The sequence below is a fragment of the Lontra canadensis genome, unplaced genomic scaffold (assembly GCF_010015895.1).
Source record: "Lontra canadensis isolate GAN:19392208 unplaced genomic scaffold, GSC_riverotter_1.0 scaffold12, whole genome shotgun sequence".
Classification (NCBI taxonomy): Eukaryota; Metazoa; Chordata; class Mammalia; order Carnivora; family Mustelidae; genus Lontra; species Lontra canadensis.
In genome coordinates, this window is record NW_022631006.1 from 17,367,424 (window position 1) to 17,382,865 (window position 15,442).

General features: G+C 43.9%; 2 protein-coding genes across 11 annotated transcripts in view; one reads left to right on the forward strand and one right to left on the reverse strand.

The window, feature by feature from the left end:
- TP53BP1 (tumor protein p53 binding protein 1) overlaps positions 1-1,170 on the forward strand; it is a 73,680-nt gene extending 72,510 nt beyond the window's left edge. For all 5 annotated transcript variants that reach the window (XM_032856650.1, XM_032856648.1, XM_032856649.1 and 2 more), the window contains 2 exons: positions 285-430; positions 814-1,170. In XM_032856650.1, the coding sequence (XP_032712541.1) occupies positions 285-430; positions 814-1,001 (334 nt within the window). In that variant the 3' untranslated portion in view covers positions 1,002-1,170. The remainder of the gene's footprint in view (positions 1-284; positions 431-813) is intronic.
- Positions 1,171-2,047: 877 nt separating this feature from the next.
- Positions 2,048-15,442, reverse strand: part of TUBGCP4 (tubulin gamma complex associated protein 4) — a 37,335-nt gene continuing 23,940 nt past the window's right edge. For 5 of the 6 annotated variants that reach the window (XM_032856688.1, XM_032856691.1, XM_032856690.1 and 2 more), the window contains 9 exons: positions 11,965-12,015; positions 11,256-11,361; positions 9,632-9,739; positions 9,068-9,206; positions 6,549-6,726; positions 5,912-6,046; positions 4,146-4,262; positions 3,371-3,510; positions 2,048-2,688 (listed from right to left, as the gene is read on the reverse strand). In XM_032856688.1, the coding sequence (XP_032712579.1) occupies positions 2,676-2,688; positions 3,371-3,510; positions 4,146-4,262; positions 5,912-6,046; positions 6,549-6,726; positions 9,068-9,206; positions 9,632-9,739; positions 11,256-11,361; positions 11,965-12,015 (987 nt within the window). In that variant the 3' untranslated portion in view covers positions 2,048-2,675. Of the gene's footprint in view, positions 2,689-3,370; positions 3,511-3,534; positions 4,263-5,911; positions 6,047-6,548; positions 6,727-9,067; positions 9,207-9,631; positions 9,740-11,255; positions 11,362-11,964; positions 12,016-15,442 lie in introns of those variants that run through there. The other variant, XM_032856685.1, reaches the window with a different exon arrangement.

Here is a 15,442-nt window from a genome sequence, read left to right on the forward strand (position 1 = left end):
AGGTTCAGTATTCTTGACCTCTAAGGTTAGGGGACTAAGTTTTAAGCAAGGCATTTTATTCTCAGCCCCAGGATGGATCTGGACAGCAGAAGGGCTGAATTAGAATGCCAGGATTCCAGAAAATACATGATTCACAGGAGAGAAGGAGAGTGGTATCCTAATGCAGGACTTTGGGAAACATTCACATGGTCCCAAGTCCTTTGGCAGAAGGGCTCTTGTTGGAAGTAATCTGTCATGCTAAGGTCTTTTCCAGTTCTAAGATGCTGTGTCTGACTCCTTCATAGGCAACCCCGCGAAAACCCTTTCCACAATCTGAAGGTACTCTTGGTGTCAGACCAACAGCAGAACTTCCTGGAGCTCTGGTCTGAGATCCTCATGACTGGGGGGGCAGCCTCTGTGAAGCAGCACCATTCAAGTGCCCATAACAAAGGTGCGTCCCTGCAGAGTGTGTGTGGTGGTACTGCTCTAAGGAGGGCCTCAGACCCGGGGGTGCTCGGCCTTGTGGTCTGACTGGCTGACCTTATCATCCATGTTTCTGAGAGAAGAAAGGTACCACCCTCAAGAGGTAAGCCACTAGGAGTGAGGCCCTGGATTGTTGATGCTTCTGCTGCTGTCCAGTGCTGTACTGATAAACATGCCTATAAGGTTAGCATCTAATGATGGTGACTTTTCACTTTGGGTTGTGATCAGTAACACTGACATGAAAAGCTTGAGTTCGGGCGCAGTGCTACGCACTGGCTAGGAAGCATGTCTTTTTCCACGGAAGGCTAAATCCAGTCTCCTTTCTTCCCTCACCTTCCCCTGCTTCTGCAGATATTGCGTTAGGGGTATTTGACGTGGTGGTGACGGATCCCTCATGCCCGGCCTCGGTGCTGAAGTGTGCGGAAGCATTGCAGCTGCCTGTGGTGTCACAGGAGTGGGTGATCCAGTGCCTCATTGTTGGGGAGAGAATTGGATTCAAGCAGCATCCAAAATATAAACACGATTATGTTTCTCACTAAGGATACTTCGTCTCATTGATTTTATTCCCTGATGTTGTGGAGATTGTGTTTTAACCGGGTTTTAAATGTGTCTTGTGTGTAACTGGATTCTTTGCATGGATCTTGTATATAGTTTTATTTGCTGGACTTTTATGATAAAATAAATGTTGAATCTCTTTGGTTGTAGTAACTGGGATTTCTTCATCCATTTCTTTGAACTTAATTGCAGAACAAAAAGCAAGACAAACCCAGTACCTTCTGCGGTTTTCAGTAGGCTTGTTCATAGTAGGAGGACAGCTAGCCAAGGTAAATAAGTGAAATTTTTAAAATTTTCTGTGGTATCTTTGTCAAAAGGTTATTCTGGGCTAAAATTCGACTTTCAAAAAAAAAACCTGATTTTACAGTAGGCCCAAATCAATAGATGGAGCAAAGTTAAATAGAGTTGGGCATCTCCTGTTACTTAAAAAAAATCATCTTAGAGCCGAGCTCACGGACAGCTGACCTGTGGGTACTGTACTCTGAGAACTAAAAAGGAAAAAGCACCAATTGCTGTGAAAGGGCAGTGACTATAAGCCTGATGGGATGACTTTCTGCAAGGATAAACATGAGAAACGCAGGGACAACACTTGGAAATGTTAGCAGCTCTGGCCAGAGGTCCAATTTTATAACTGTTATTGCTGTCATGGTTCCTAGAAGCTATTCCTTTCCTACCCCTAGCAGCATCCCTGTTGATGTCCTGTCATTCTCTGAAGCAGGAGTTAAAAAGTTTTCCCTGATAGTAAATATTTTAGGCCTTCTGGGCCATTTGACGGGTCACAAAACCTTTGCCATGACAGCATGAAAGCAATCACAGACAACAGGTAAATGAGTGTGGCTGGGTTCCAGTAAAATTTCATTTACAAAAACAGGTGGTGGGCCAGAGTTTGCTAACTTCTCCACGGACAGCAGTGGAAAGGGTTACCTTCAGCACACAGTGTAGGAAATAGGATACAGTATGTGGTAGAGAAGGACCAGAATCACTGGCTACAGACTGAGGCTGGAATGCTTCATTCTTTTTCATTATAGAGGGAGTTGTTCAATAAACATTTATTTTTGTTCACACCAATATGAACATTAATAATTACAGTAATGGTTGGGCCAGATTAGGGGAACCTTAACTTTTGTGGTTTTTCCAAGAGGGGATAATAAGACTCGCAGTTTTCAATATTTGGAACCTAGAAATTTGACCTCAGGCTTTTTCATAAGGACTCCTTTTCTTTGTTAAAATAGGAATAATTAAACACGTCATCAATAGCTAGAATTGCCCTTTTTCCAGTCTGAAATAATTGGAAGTTATTACTTACTGCTGTCTCTCGCAGCTTGAACAGTACCTAGGCGCATAGTAGGTGCTCAACAAATGGACGTGTCTGACAGATGTTCTCCATGTAATGGATCTTGCAAGGTCAGCAGAGGGAGAGCTGGCACATGTCTTCCATGGTGGGTGAGTTAAGAACTCCCTTAAGATGGGGTAGACTGTTCCACACGGGAAGGATTTGTACCCATGAATGTTCAATAGTAGTAGCTTCTAGGAGGAAAGGTAGGGCCCTCAGTAGATGGCAGGCATTTGCAGAGCGGCTGGAGAGTGGGATGTTTTGAATTTTCTGTCACTGATGTGGGAACGCAGTGAGAGACTGCTGGTTTGTGAACCAGTTATTTTCACATCCCAAAACTATAAAAGAAAAAAAGAACCTCATCAAATATGCTTTCCCAAGATTTTCTTCAAAGAAAGAGTAATCAGGACAGCCTGTAATCTACCTAATGTCATCTTCTAAAACAGTGTTTCTTGGACATTTCTGCTTAAAATCACTTAGGAAAAATCTGCTTGAGGACATTTGAGAAACAAAAAGGAGAACAATAAAATGCTTTTTAAAAATAGGAGAGACCTCTGAGAAAAGCCAACCACCACTGAATCTTGGTGCTGGTTCCACTGAATGTTGGATTAAAAAGCTAAGAACTTGAAGGGGTAATCACCTTTCCCATGCATGGAAGCTGGGTACTAGAAGCCAGGGAGGCAGCGTGCCCGGCGCTGCAGAGCTGGTTAATGTCCGAACTGGGAACCAGCTACAGCCACTCCACTTCCCAGTTCGTTCTTCCTGCCCAGCTGAGATCTAAAAACCCATCTCAGCATCAGGAGTTTTAGTATTTCACTATGATGGTGGCTTTTACTAGAAGCTTCATTAATATAAATAAAGATGATCAGACACAGCCCTTTATCTCAGCCTTAGTTTCCTTGTTTATAAAATGAGGCCATTTAGACAAGACGATGGCTAACGTCTCTTAGCTCTGGAATTATAAATTGTTCAAAAGTCACACACACAGCATCCACAAACTTCCCCAAGGCTTGTTCGTACCTGCCCAGAGTTCCACCGGCTTGGGTGTAATATTTGTTATAATCTAGTCGTAAGAGTAGTTGAGCCAAATCTGAGTTGATCTGATGGTTCCGAACACTGGAGAGAATCTTGAATAGCAGTGAAGACTGGCGGCTGAAGCCCTGAAAGGGAGAAAGAACCAGGCTGTCACTCCTCTCAGACTCACCAACTGTCCATGTGGAGTGAGGTGGGAGCGGGGGAGCTCCTTGAAAAACTCTTCCTCAAAATTCTACAGCACCAGCTGGCCTTCCCACAGCCTCGATTCTCTTAGCTCCTAAAAGGTCTTCTTAGGACGGAGTCCACAGATAGCATGACTTTCTGTGAAAGTACATTCCCATGCTCAGTAGGAAGTTAGCATCCGCTTTCAAATTAATGTATTCTGTTGTATACTGGGGCTGGGGAGAGCCGGCGGCTTTTTGTTAAAGATAATTAAAATCCCAGTGAAGCAGAGTTCGTTCAAGGAAGTAAGGAGGTTGGATAGGAGAATGTGAGAACAAAGCCAGTGCATGTTTGTGGGCTGAAGAAACTATTCACAGCTGAACTATTTTTGAACGCTGAGATGATGGCACATAATTAGCTGCTTCAGAATGAACTGATACCAACATTTTAATCTTTGTATCTTGTTATTTCTGTGTGTATGTATGTATTGGGGGAAATGCTTTATTGACTCTGAGGAAAAGATGGTGATTCCCCACTGGCAAAACCTCCTCCACCCTCTGGACAGGGCTGCATACGGCCAACAGCCAGGCAGACTCACCTTCACCAGGATGCCCAGCTGGGCAGCCCCACGTTCATCCAGCGGGCCCAGGTTCTGACTGACCAGCGAGCAAAAGCCGTGACAGAGATCTAGGATTTCGTTCAGGCAGTGAAACACCTACCCAGGAAACGGTTGGTATTAGGAAAAGAAGGAAGATACATGTAGGATATTAAAAGATCTGGGAAAACAGTCTAAGAGCTATCTTATTCCCACTCTTTGACCTCAGGAGAGACAATGTCACGTGTCAGTCCTGCTGGCCCCTCAAAATGCAACAAGTGGAAACCAAACTCTTCCCTTCCTGCGAAGATGCTCTTATTCTCTTAGTCACCCCTGCACAAGCCTTCCACTGTAGCCACATCACACTAGTCATCATTTCTTGGGCCCACCCAGTGTGCTCCTGCCCTGAGCTTTGCTTTCACTGTTGGTCCCTATACCCAGGATCCTCTCCTTGAAGCCGCTTCACATTCTGCCTTCTCGGTGGAACACTCCTTTCCCCATGTAGCCTTTAGTGACCCCTGCTTCTATTATCTATACTGTTCTCTTGGCCCCTGTTCAGGCCGCCTGTGTTGTTACTGGTTTATGTATGTATGTATGTATGTTCTGTTTCTCCAACTAGATTGTGAGCTCCTTAAGGGCAGAGCCATGACTTATACCTCTTTGTATCCCCAGTGCCTTGCACACAGTAAGCACTCAATAAATATTTAATGGTGACCACCTGCTCTCATCTTCTCCTTTTCCCAAGGATGCACTCCTGCCATTTGAGGACAGTCTGCCTGTCCCAGTGGCTTTCGGTGTTGTCAGTTCACAGAAAGAGCCATTGGGAGTGGCATCTGTGTAACCTGCTCTCCCTTAGTGCAGCCAAAAAAAGCTTAGAATAGGAACAAAAGAGAAGTCTGCAGTGCTTGTGGTGTGGCAGAACGGAGGGAGAAGAGCTGGCTGACATCAGAGATGAAGTGTAATCTATGTAGCCCATATAATCAGAGAATCTATGAGGGGTTATTTCAGCCTTCCCGCTTTCTATTCTGGAATTGGCATGCATGTTGAACTTTAAAAAAAAAAACCCACCAGGGGGCACCTGGGTGGCTCAGTGGGTTAAAGCCTCTGCCTTCAGCTCTGGTCATGATCCCAGGATCCTGGGATCGAGCCCCGCATCGGGCTCTCTGCTCAGCGGGGAGCCTGCTTCTTCCTCTCTCTCTGCCTGCCTCTCTGCCTACTTGTGATCTCTGTCAAATAAATTAAAACAAACAAACAAAAACAACAACAACAAAAACCACGAGGCCCTGGGTTTCACTCCAGAGATTCTAATTTAAGTGTTCAGGGTCCCAGATTTTTAAAGCTTCCAGGTGATTCCCATGTGTAGCCAAGGTTGAGGGTAATACACACACACGGGCAGGGAGACACTACTCCTCTTGGCTGTGAAAACAACTTGGAACTTGTGCATCCTGGCCCAAAAGATTGCTAAGAAAGTACTGTATGTGCTTTTGTTAGTCTTTCTGTGGTGTCAGGTTTTTTTTAAATTAAATCCTTTCAGCACATACTCTATCTTCTGTAGCTGCTCACCACATCCCCAGGATACAATATTTCAGAAATTCAAAGACATTTAAGTTCCCTTTTAACATTCCCTTTTAGTTTTGCTTTAAGTTGTTAAAAGGGTCTGAAAGTGGAGACTCAGCAATTGTTTAATGATAGTTAGTATCCTGGCAACTCAGGATCTAAGGGAACAGTCAGGCGAGAAGTAGTCTGAGGAAACCAACAGGCCTACTTACAGGTTTCAACAAGATAAAGGACTGAGCCAGCAGATTGCTGAGGAAATGGTCATGAGCCAATCGGATGCTTTCAAAGTCACGGGTGGAGTTGATCTGATGCAGAAGCTGTGAGAACTGAGACTCCAGCACGTCCACCTGTGATGGGCAGGGACACAGGTACTTTCAGGACCCAGCACCTTCTAAGCACTCAAGGACATTAAGATGCCTGACAGTATGAAAGAGAAAGTCTCCCTCCTATTCAAGCCACTTTAAAGCTGACCAAAGACCCCTTTGCGTTGCTTAGCTTTCTACAAAGTTACCTGTCTAATGCCTAAGAAGCTCCAAAGTTCTGGCAGATCGCCTCGCCTCATGCCACATCCCCTCCACCAACTGACGTTCTAGCCAACTCTAAACATGAGGGTCAGATCAACAAGAATCAAATACTGCACTGCTGACAAGAACCCTAGACTCAGTCTCCTTCCCTTTATTTCCACTTTCTTCTAAAATGCCACCAAGAAGCCCTGCCCAGTGATAAAATCTGTGCCTTTTCTCAACCCTCAACATTTCAACCACTGCAGGGTTGCAGTCCCTCTTGAGTCAACCCTGTCCACCTCCCAGACTTTGGTCGCCCTTCCTCTAGACAGCCCTGGGCCCGGACCTGGAGATAGTACTGAAGATTATCCACCAAGAAGGCCATGTGATTTCTCAGGCGCCACTTGACAGCGTCTGTCTGGTTGGACTTGAGGTGCTTGCGCTGCATCTGGAGGGCCCAGCAGTGCTGCAGCTCGGCCTGCACCCGGCGCACGCTCAGTAAGTACTTGAAGACGACATTATACCTGCGACAGAAATGTCAGGCTCTTCAGGAATAAAACTTCATTACCCACCTCACCTGCATGACAGACCCTAGGACTCTGGGCCTGCCACCCGTTCCCTGAGAGGCAAGGGAGGCAAGGAGAACGGCTAGAGCTGTGGCCGAATGGACTGTGGCTCACTGAGATGGTGGAATATTACATAGCTGTCAAAATGAACGTGCTTCAGCAGCACAGCCCAAGAGGACTCCTAGCAGTAGGATTCTGAATAAAAAAGGTAAATCTCAGAGTACATAGAGCCTTTTATACTTTTATTCAATAAAGCTTAAAATAAGTGGGTAGGAAAAAAACATACTTTGAGGGAATATATATTGATGTTATAGAACTAAATATTAAAAGGACAGAAAACGGGACTGTGGGAGAGGGGGAGCCAAGGGAGGGAGACTAAGAAAGACCGTTACTGTTGGTATTCCAGTTTCTGTGCTGAGGAGTGCTTTTACAGTGTATGTGAAAGGAAGGCAGGAGGGTCTTGTGTGGCCCAATAATAACAATGTGTTAGTAGGCAAGGATTTCAGTTAATCGAATTTTCTGTCCCAAAGAAGAGAATGCAATTAAGGGCTCCCTAGCTCCTCCCTCACGGCAAGCTCAGGACCTAGCTGCCTCATGCTGAGCCCCACGCTGAGGACACACATGGGAAGAACAGCTGATTCCTAGTGAAACTGGATATATTTACTTGTTCGTAGGCAGACTTGCAGAAACCAATATGATTTGGTTTTTAAGATAATCTATTTCTAATGGAACAACCTAGTAAAAATAGTACACTTTGTTTGGATTCGGATTTGAACAAACCGAAACATAACAAGACATTTTTGGATAACTGGGAAAGTTTCAATCTGTACCAGATATCAGATAAGGACTCATTGTTAATTTTACTGGCTGTGGTAACTGCGCTGTAGTTACACTGACAACATACTGGCTCTGCATCGCACATTGATGGAGTCAAACAACACGCCTGGGCTTTGCTGTCTAAGGCTCTCGCTAAAACAAGAGACGGAACAGGTGACGCTGACAGACGGTGCAGCTGGATCATGTATACGTGGGGGCCATTATGGTCCATGCTTTTGTTTATGTTTGGAAATTCCCATAATAAAAAGTTTTTAAAACTACATCAGAGATTGATTTTTTCAAGGGTGTTCAGAGCTTATCAAGTGAGGATGTACGTGTTTGCCTGTGGGACACTGGGAGTGGTGAAGGCTCAAGGACAAGGAGCAGCTTCCCTCGTTGGGCTGTGGGCCCTGAACCTGCCCCCAAACTCCTGGGACCAGCCTTGTCTTCTCCAGATCATGCCTAGGCTCTCATACCCTAAGCTTCTCTACTCAGAAAGGTAGAGAGGACTGGGAACAGGAGCAGAGGGTGGAAGAGAGGCCTTTTTGGTCATCATTTCCCTTTATCTCCATTTCTCTGGCCTGAGCACAAAAGCTACTGTCCTCCAGCCACAGCCCGGGCCAGGACAGGATTTGAGAGATCTGTATAAGTGTGGGGACGGATTCCACAGGTGACCACTAGCCAAGCCTGCTTCTCCACCTCCCTTCCCCTAGAGCTCTGGTTTCCTGCCTCAGGGACAGGAGGTCCTGATGGAACTGAGCAACAGCACCTGGCAGGCTCTCAGGATAAAGAACAAAGCTGATCCCAGAGCTTCTTACCACACTGGTCCCGCTCCCATATTCCATCCCAGCTTAGCCATCCCCACTGACTCTCCCTGGGGGTAAGAAGGCGAGCTCCTCTGCAGTGGCTCAAGTCCACAGCAAACATCTGGGATTGGAAAGTCTTCCCAAGTAGATCAACAAAAAATTACACAAGTTTTAGGGAGGAAACTTGCTAGTCTGATGGAATTGGCAAGGGCCAGATTCTTCATAAGGTGCTCAAGACTACATCTTCCAGAGGCCACAGACAGTGTGTAAACTGCTGATTGTGCGACTTAAAACATGACAACGGGCACCTGGCCGGCTCCATCAGTGGAGCCTGCGACTCCGGATCTCGGGACTGTAATTTCAAGCCCCACACTGGGTACAGAGATTGCTTAAAACATAAAATCTTAACAATAAACACACACGCCACCACCACACTGGTAGTTTGAGGGTCTGACACTTCCATTCATCCCAGCACCCAGCACTCAGCAACCCCCACGGCCTCGTGTCCGCAGCTTCACTTGCTAAGCTTTTCTGTCCAGTCCCTGAAGGCAACTGCATTTGCAACCTCTGACTTACAGACTGTACGACCACCAGCCGCGTGGTTATCCTGTGCCCAACAATTCTATTCCTGTTTATTTCTACCCTTACTAACCTAGGAGAAATTCAGAAATACTCACTTTTCCAGAACAGCAGGGGTGAAGAGAATGTGTAGCGGCCACTGCACTTTGTAGGAGAGACCGAGGGCTGCCCAGCCAGATGCAGGGGCTTCCCGGGGAGATGTTTCCCGAGAAGGCCCTTCTCTTGCCTGAGCAGCATCTGTTAAGAAAAGACAATGTTGCTCATTCAGAACCAGGGCTTCGACAAGGTGAGTCACGTTCATGAGAGAGTGCTCATCACTTGAGCCTATAGTGTCAGAAGCATACAGGCGACAAAAAGGGGACTTGCATTAGAAGGCAAGTGAGATTCTCTTAGGAGGTCTCTCAGATTCTTTTTTCAGCCTTAAAAGTCTGGTGGCTAGAAATAAACAGAGACTATTCCAGCAGCAGGGCAAAAAAACCATGGTCTGGGAATCCTGCCTCGCCTCTCTGGATTTCCCTTTCCTCCCATACAAAATAGGTCCCCAGACAACGTGACTTCTAAGGTCCAAAATGAAATGGTTTCTGTGGAGGTGGGTGGAAGCACGGGTGGGAGAACAGATGATGAACCCATAGGACAGAAAGATGCAAGAAAGAACAGCAAACCTTTATGCTCCTTTCCGTGATACTCGATTGTCAAGTGCAACAGAGGGAGAAGGTTGTCATCATCCAGCAGAACCTTGTGTGCGGACTGCTGGAAGGCCACATTCACATCTGCAAAGGGGAACACAGTGGCTGACAAGAATGCTAGGCTACGTAACAGACCCAGATGCTGCTGGCTTTCCACTTCTCTAGCCCACCTGACACTAATGCTGGGATGCGTGGAGACAGGCTGCTTTTACCTGTCTCGCACGCGTTCCCCCTTCTCTTGCTGATAATAGCACCCAGTTTTCCCTAGAGAATCACCCCTCCCAGTATTAGCCATGTGGTTCAGTGGGGTTGACAATACCTGATGCTAGGGGTAGGCAGGAGACCCAGGCATGCTCAAGGGAATGTAATACTCTAACTTGTTACACTATTTTGTTTAGGGATATGAACATGACTCCAGCCAAGCCAATCCAGAGGCTCTATTCAGAGTAGAGTTTTTCTTTTTCTTTTTTTTTTCTTAGATAAACTGGGATTTAGTGGGATGTGAGCTTGGTTGGAGGCCATCTTGCTACCATATGGAGCAGGCCTGTCTGAGAAAAAAAGGCAGAGGTGAAAGATGGAATGGCACCAAGTCCCGAAGGCATCATGTGAGCCCCCGGATCAGACTTTGCCTAAAACCTTCATCCTCTGGCCTTTTCAGCTATCAGAATCAATACATTTTTCTTCCCCTTTGCATGAGTTTGAATTGAGTTTTCTGATATCTGCAATGAAAAAAGTCTTGTGTGAATACAGTGGCCATCTATTGTTTATAGAGTCAGAAAAAAGGAAACCTTAGTCTCCCCCCCATTTCCTTTTTTAAAATTTTTATTTATTTATTTATTTTTATTCTGATCCTTTCCCAACTCTCCTCACATAGTCTGAATGGGAATGGTTGTCATTCCCATTAGTCAAGGGTGAACACTTCAAGGGTGTATCTTAATGTCGGACATCTTTGGTGCGGGGGTATGTTTATGATCTGGACTGGGCTAATCAAAACCCCCTCCTGGAATCTTTTAATTTACTACCAGAGACGCTGGATTTGGCTCCTCCAGTAGACACTGTGAGGTACTTGCTCGAAACTATTGCTGGCCATGTTTCCAAATTGGAGTGGAAGGCCATCAGAGAGCATGGAAGAGGCACACACAAGATACGGTAAGAAAGAAAATTCGAGCAATATTCAAGTCCCTAGTTTCTGTTGTCTGAAGCCCAGCTATACTATCCCACTGGAATTACAGATGAAAGAGCAGATAAATTCCCCCTTTCTACATAGGTTGGTTCAGGTTAGGTTTCCATCATTTGCAACCTAAAGAACTCGAATATAACAAGGGGCAGTAAGTAGCGCTATGTCTGTCCCGTAGAGATGTAGGACGACACTATGATAACATCATACCTGATTTATACCTACTCTTCCAGGAAGGATCAAGAGGCAATTCCCAGCAACTTCAGGGTGCAGCCCACCAAAGGGCTTTCCGTCTTTGGACACCCTGCTCTCTAACTCACCAGGCTGCTTTTATTGTGGAACAGACGGAACGATTCAGCAGCAGTCAAGAAACCCCCTACAACATCAGTCAGCCGGTAATTCTCAGGCCCAGAGGGCAATTACCATGTTCAGTTACTGCAGTGGGTGGTGTTTTTAACATGTGTTGAGCTGTGTCAATGAAGGCCTGAAACAGTTCTCCACGTCCCAGAAGATAAAAGTCTTTAATGATCTGCAGAAAGAATGTCAATTTACAGTTCAGTGATCTAGAAAGCAGCTGCTCACCGTTGTAATTACACATGAAGTTGCTAATCTCATCAGTGTGAGCCCAGCCCACAAAAGGATACAGGCTTTTGGCATTTCACAGGGGCACACTTCCCAACTCGTCAAGGCAGGACAACTGGTGTGTCTTTGGTGTCATTTATTCAATGGCGACACAAGTCTGTTCTGCCAGAAGAAAGTAAACACCCAAACCTTTGTGCTACAGTACATGTGTAATATTAGGGAGAATTTGCCCTCTTGGGTGAGGACATGTGAGGCCACTCTGGAAGTCTGGGTACAGGCAACCAATGCTCTCAGGGAGAGCCTACAGAATAAAGTCGCTGCCCACCAGCATCATTTTAAGAATTAAAAGATGGGGGCGCCTGGGTGGCTCAATGGGTTAAAGCCTCTGCTTTGGCTCAGGTCAAGATCCCAGGGTCCTGGGATCGAGTCCCACATCGAGCCTCATAACAGGCTCTCTCCTCAGCAGGGAGCCTGCTTCCCTTCCGATCTGCCTTGTGATCTCTGTCAAATAAATAAATTTAAAAAAAAAGAATTAAAAGACAGCTATTACCTTCAGCTGACCCAGTAAATCTGACTCTTCTACCATGAGCTTCCAGAGATGCTGTGAAAAGAACAAAACAGGAACAAGGTTTCATTCCAATGAAAACTTCTATAGAGAATGGTTTTGTGGGGCACCTGGGTGGCTCAGTCATTAAGCGTCTGCATAGAGAATAAAGTCATTGCCCACCAGCAACATTTTAAGAATTAAAATGGGGGTGCCAGGTGGTGGGGCTGGCCGGGTGGCTCAGTGGGTTAAATGCTCTGCCTTTGGCTCAGGTCATGATCCCAGGGTCCTGGGATCAAGCCCCAGGTCAGGCTCTTAGCTCAGCAGGGAGCCTAATTCACCCCCTTGCTCTGCCCCTCTCCAACCCCACCTGCTCCTGCTCTCTCTAATAAATAAAATCTTTAAAAAAGCTTCTGCACAGCAAAAGAAATAATCAAAAAAATGAAAGACAACATCCAGAATGGGAGAAAATATATGCAAACCACATATCTGATAAGGAATTAATATCTGAAAGATATAAAGAAGTCCTACAACTCAACAACAACCACCACCACAAAACACAAACAATCCAATTAAAAAATGGACAGAGGAACTAAACAGGTTTTTTTTTCCCAAAGAAGATATACAAATGGCCAATGGGTACATGAAAAGATGCTCAATATCATTAGCCAACAGGGAAATGTGAGTCAAAACCAAAGAGCTATCATTTCACACCTATTAGAATGGTTATTATCACGAAGAGGTAACAAGCTGTTGGCAAGGATGTGGAACAAAGGGAACCCTCGTGAACTGATGGTGGGAATGTAAATTGGTTCAGTCACCATGGAAAACAGTACGGAGGTCCCTGAAAAATTAAAAATTGAACTACCACGTGATCCTGAATTCCACTTCTCGGTGTGTACACAAAGGAAACGAAACAGGATTATCAAAGAGATACATGCACTCCCACATTTACTGCAGCGTTATTCACAACTACCAAGATACGGAGACAACTAGGTGTCCATGACGGGTGAACAGATAAAGAGATGTGATATATAATGAAATATATATATTTCAGTTACGAAAAAGGAAATTCTGCCACTTGTGACAACATGGATGGACCGTGAGCATATTATACTGAGATACGTCAGAGAAAGAAACACTGCATGATATCATTTATATGTATAGTCCAAAAACGCCAAACTCATAAACACAAAGTAAAATGGTGGTTACCAGGAGCTGCAGGGTAGGGGGATAGGAGAGATGTTTAAAGTTACCAACTTGCAACTAGTAGGTAATTGAGTCCTGGAGATGGAAGTCGTGGTATAGTGAATATGGACAACAATGCTGTATTATAATCAGATTTGCTAGGAGACTAGATCTTAATTATTCCCACCACAAAAAAGAGATGATAGTTATGGGATATAGCAGAGGTGCTAACTATCCCTACGATGACAATCTTCTTAGAATATATAAATGTGGGGTGCCTGGGTGGCTGAGTGGGTTAAAGCCTCTGCCTTTGGCTCAGGTCCTGATCCCAGGGTCATAGGATCGAGCCCTGCATCGGGCTCTCTGCTCGGTAGGGAGCCTGCTTCCCCCTCGCTCTCTCTGCCTGCCTCTCTGCCTACTTGTGATCTGTCTGTCAAATAAATAAAATCTTAAAAAAATATATATATATAAATGCGTCAGATCAATATGCTGTATACCTTAAATTTACACAATGTTATATATCAAATACAGTTTGATTAAAAATAAAAGCACATGTATTAATGATGATAATAAATAAAAAAATAAAAACACATGTAATAAAGATCCTCAGGAAAAGATCAATAAAGATCCTCAATAAAATAAAGTTTAAAAAAATTGCATGCTCAGGATACGTTGAGAAGAGCGTTATTTCAGGGAATGGATGTGCTTGTTCTCCCACGATGCATTCAGAGAAGTGTTTATAAACACCTGTAATAATGGTATTTATAAAAGTGGTACCTAATTGCTATGACATGAGTGTTTAAGTACAGAGATGTGTTTACCATTCGGCAATGCATTTAGAGAAATGTTTAAAATAATGATATTAATGATGGTTATAGAAATATTCTGTACAAGCTTTAAAAAAGGAATAAACTATTGATACATGCAACAGGGATTAATCTCAAAATAATCATAAGGAAAAACATCCTGACCCGCCTCCTCCCCCAAAAGAGCACCTATTGTTTGGCTCCATTTATATAAATTCTAGAAAATGCAAACTAATCTCTAGTGACAGAAAGCACATCAGTGGTTGCTTGGGGCCAGGGAGGTAAAAAGAGTTGCAAAGAAAGGATGGAAGAAGATATGAGGTAAATAATGACCTGGAAAAGAGGTGGGTAATGATTCTTAACTAATAAAATAGAATTTAAGTTTAAAAAATATGTGTGTATGTGAGTGTATATATATGTATGTACATATATATATATAAATATACAGAAATAAGTATATAAAGAAGACATTATATATACATAAAAGAAAAACAGTAAATATATATTCATTACAAATATGCACATGCCTAACATACAGCTCGGAAATGATATATTAGAACGGGCACAGAACTCTAGACTCACAGAATATACACTCTCTGGGCACAGGTAGAACTAAAAACAAAAATGGGCCCTACATTAATCCATAAAGGAAGCCTCAATCATCTCCAAAGGACGGATCTACAGACTGTGTTCTCCAACTATACTGCAATAAAAATTAAAGCTTAATAAATTCCTGGGGTTAAAAAGAAAATCAGAAAGAAAATAAATTATTTAGAACAGGATGATAATATGTATATACTCCATGCCAAAAACTTGTGGGACAAGGTCAAGGCAATAAAGTTTTACATATATTTCCTAGGAAGCAAGGGTTACAAATAGAAAAGTCAAGTTTCAACCCAGGAAACTGGCAAAGAGTAACAGAAAACTCAAAGAAATAAGAAGGAAGGAAAAACAGGGCGTCTGGGTGGCTCAGGTCATGATCCCAGCATCCTGGGATCGAGCCCCTGATTGGGCTCTCTGCTCAGTGGGAAGCCTGCTTCTCTCTCACTCCCCCTGCTGTGTTCCTTCTCTTGCTGTGTCTCTCTGTCAAATAAATAAAATCTTAAAAAAAAAGGAAGAAAAATAATAAAGGCAGGTATCAATGAAATAAAGAAAAAAGGTAATAAAAACACAAGCTGGCTCTTCAAAAAGATTAGTTAAGACTGAACAGTAAAAGATTAAAATAAAATACAAAATAAAACAAATAGCTACAGACAGATTTTCTAAAAAAATTAAATCTAGACAAAATGGGCCTTCCTAGGAAAGCAGAAAATACCAAAATTGGTGTAAGAAATAACAGTCTTGAACAGATAAATACAGGTTTAAAATATGTTGACTTGGTAAAGATTTCCTTTTCTTTTTTCTTTTTTTTTTTAAGATTTATTTACTTTTTGCGGGGGGCATGAGCGGGCAGAGGGGCAGAGGGAAAGGGAGAGAAATCCTCAAGTAAA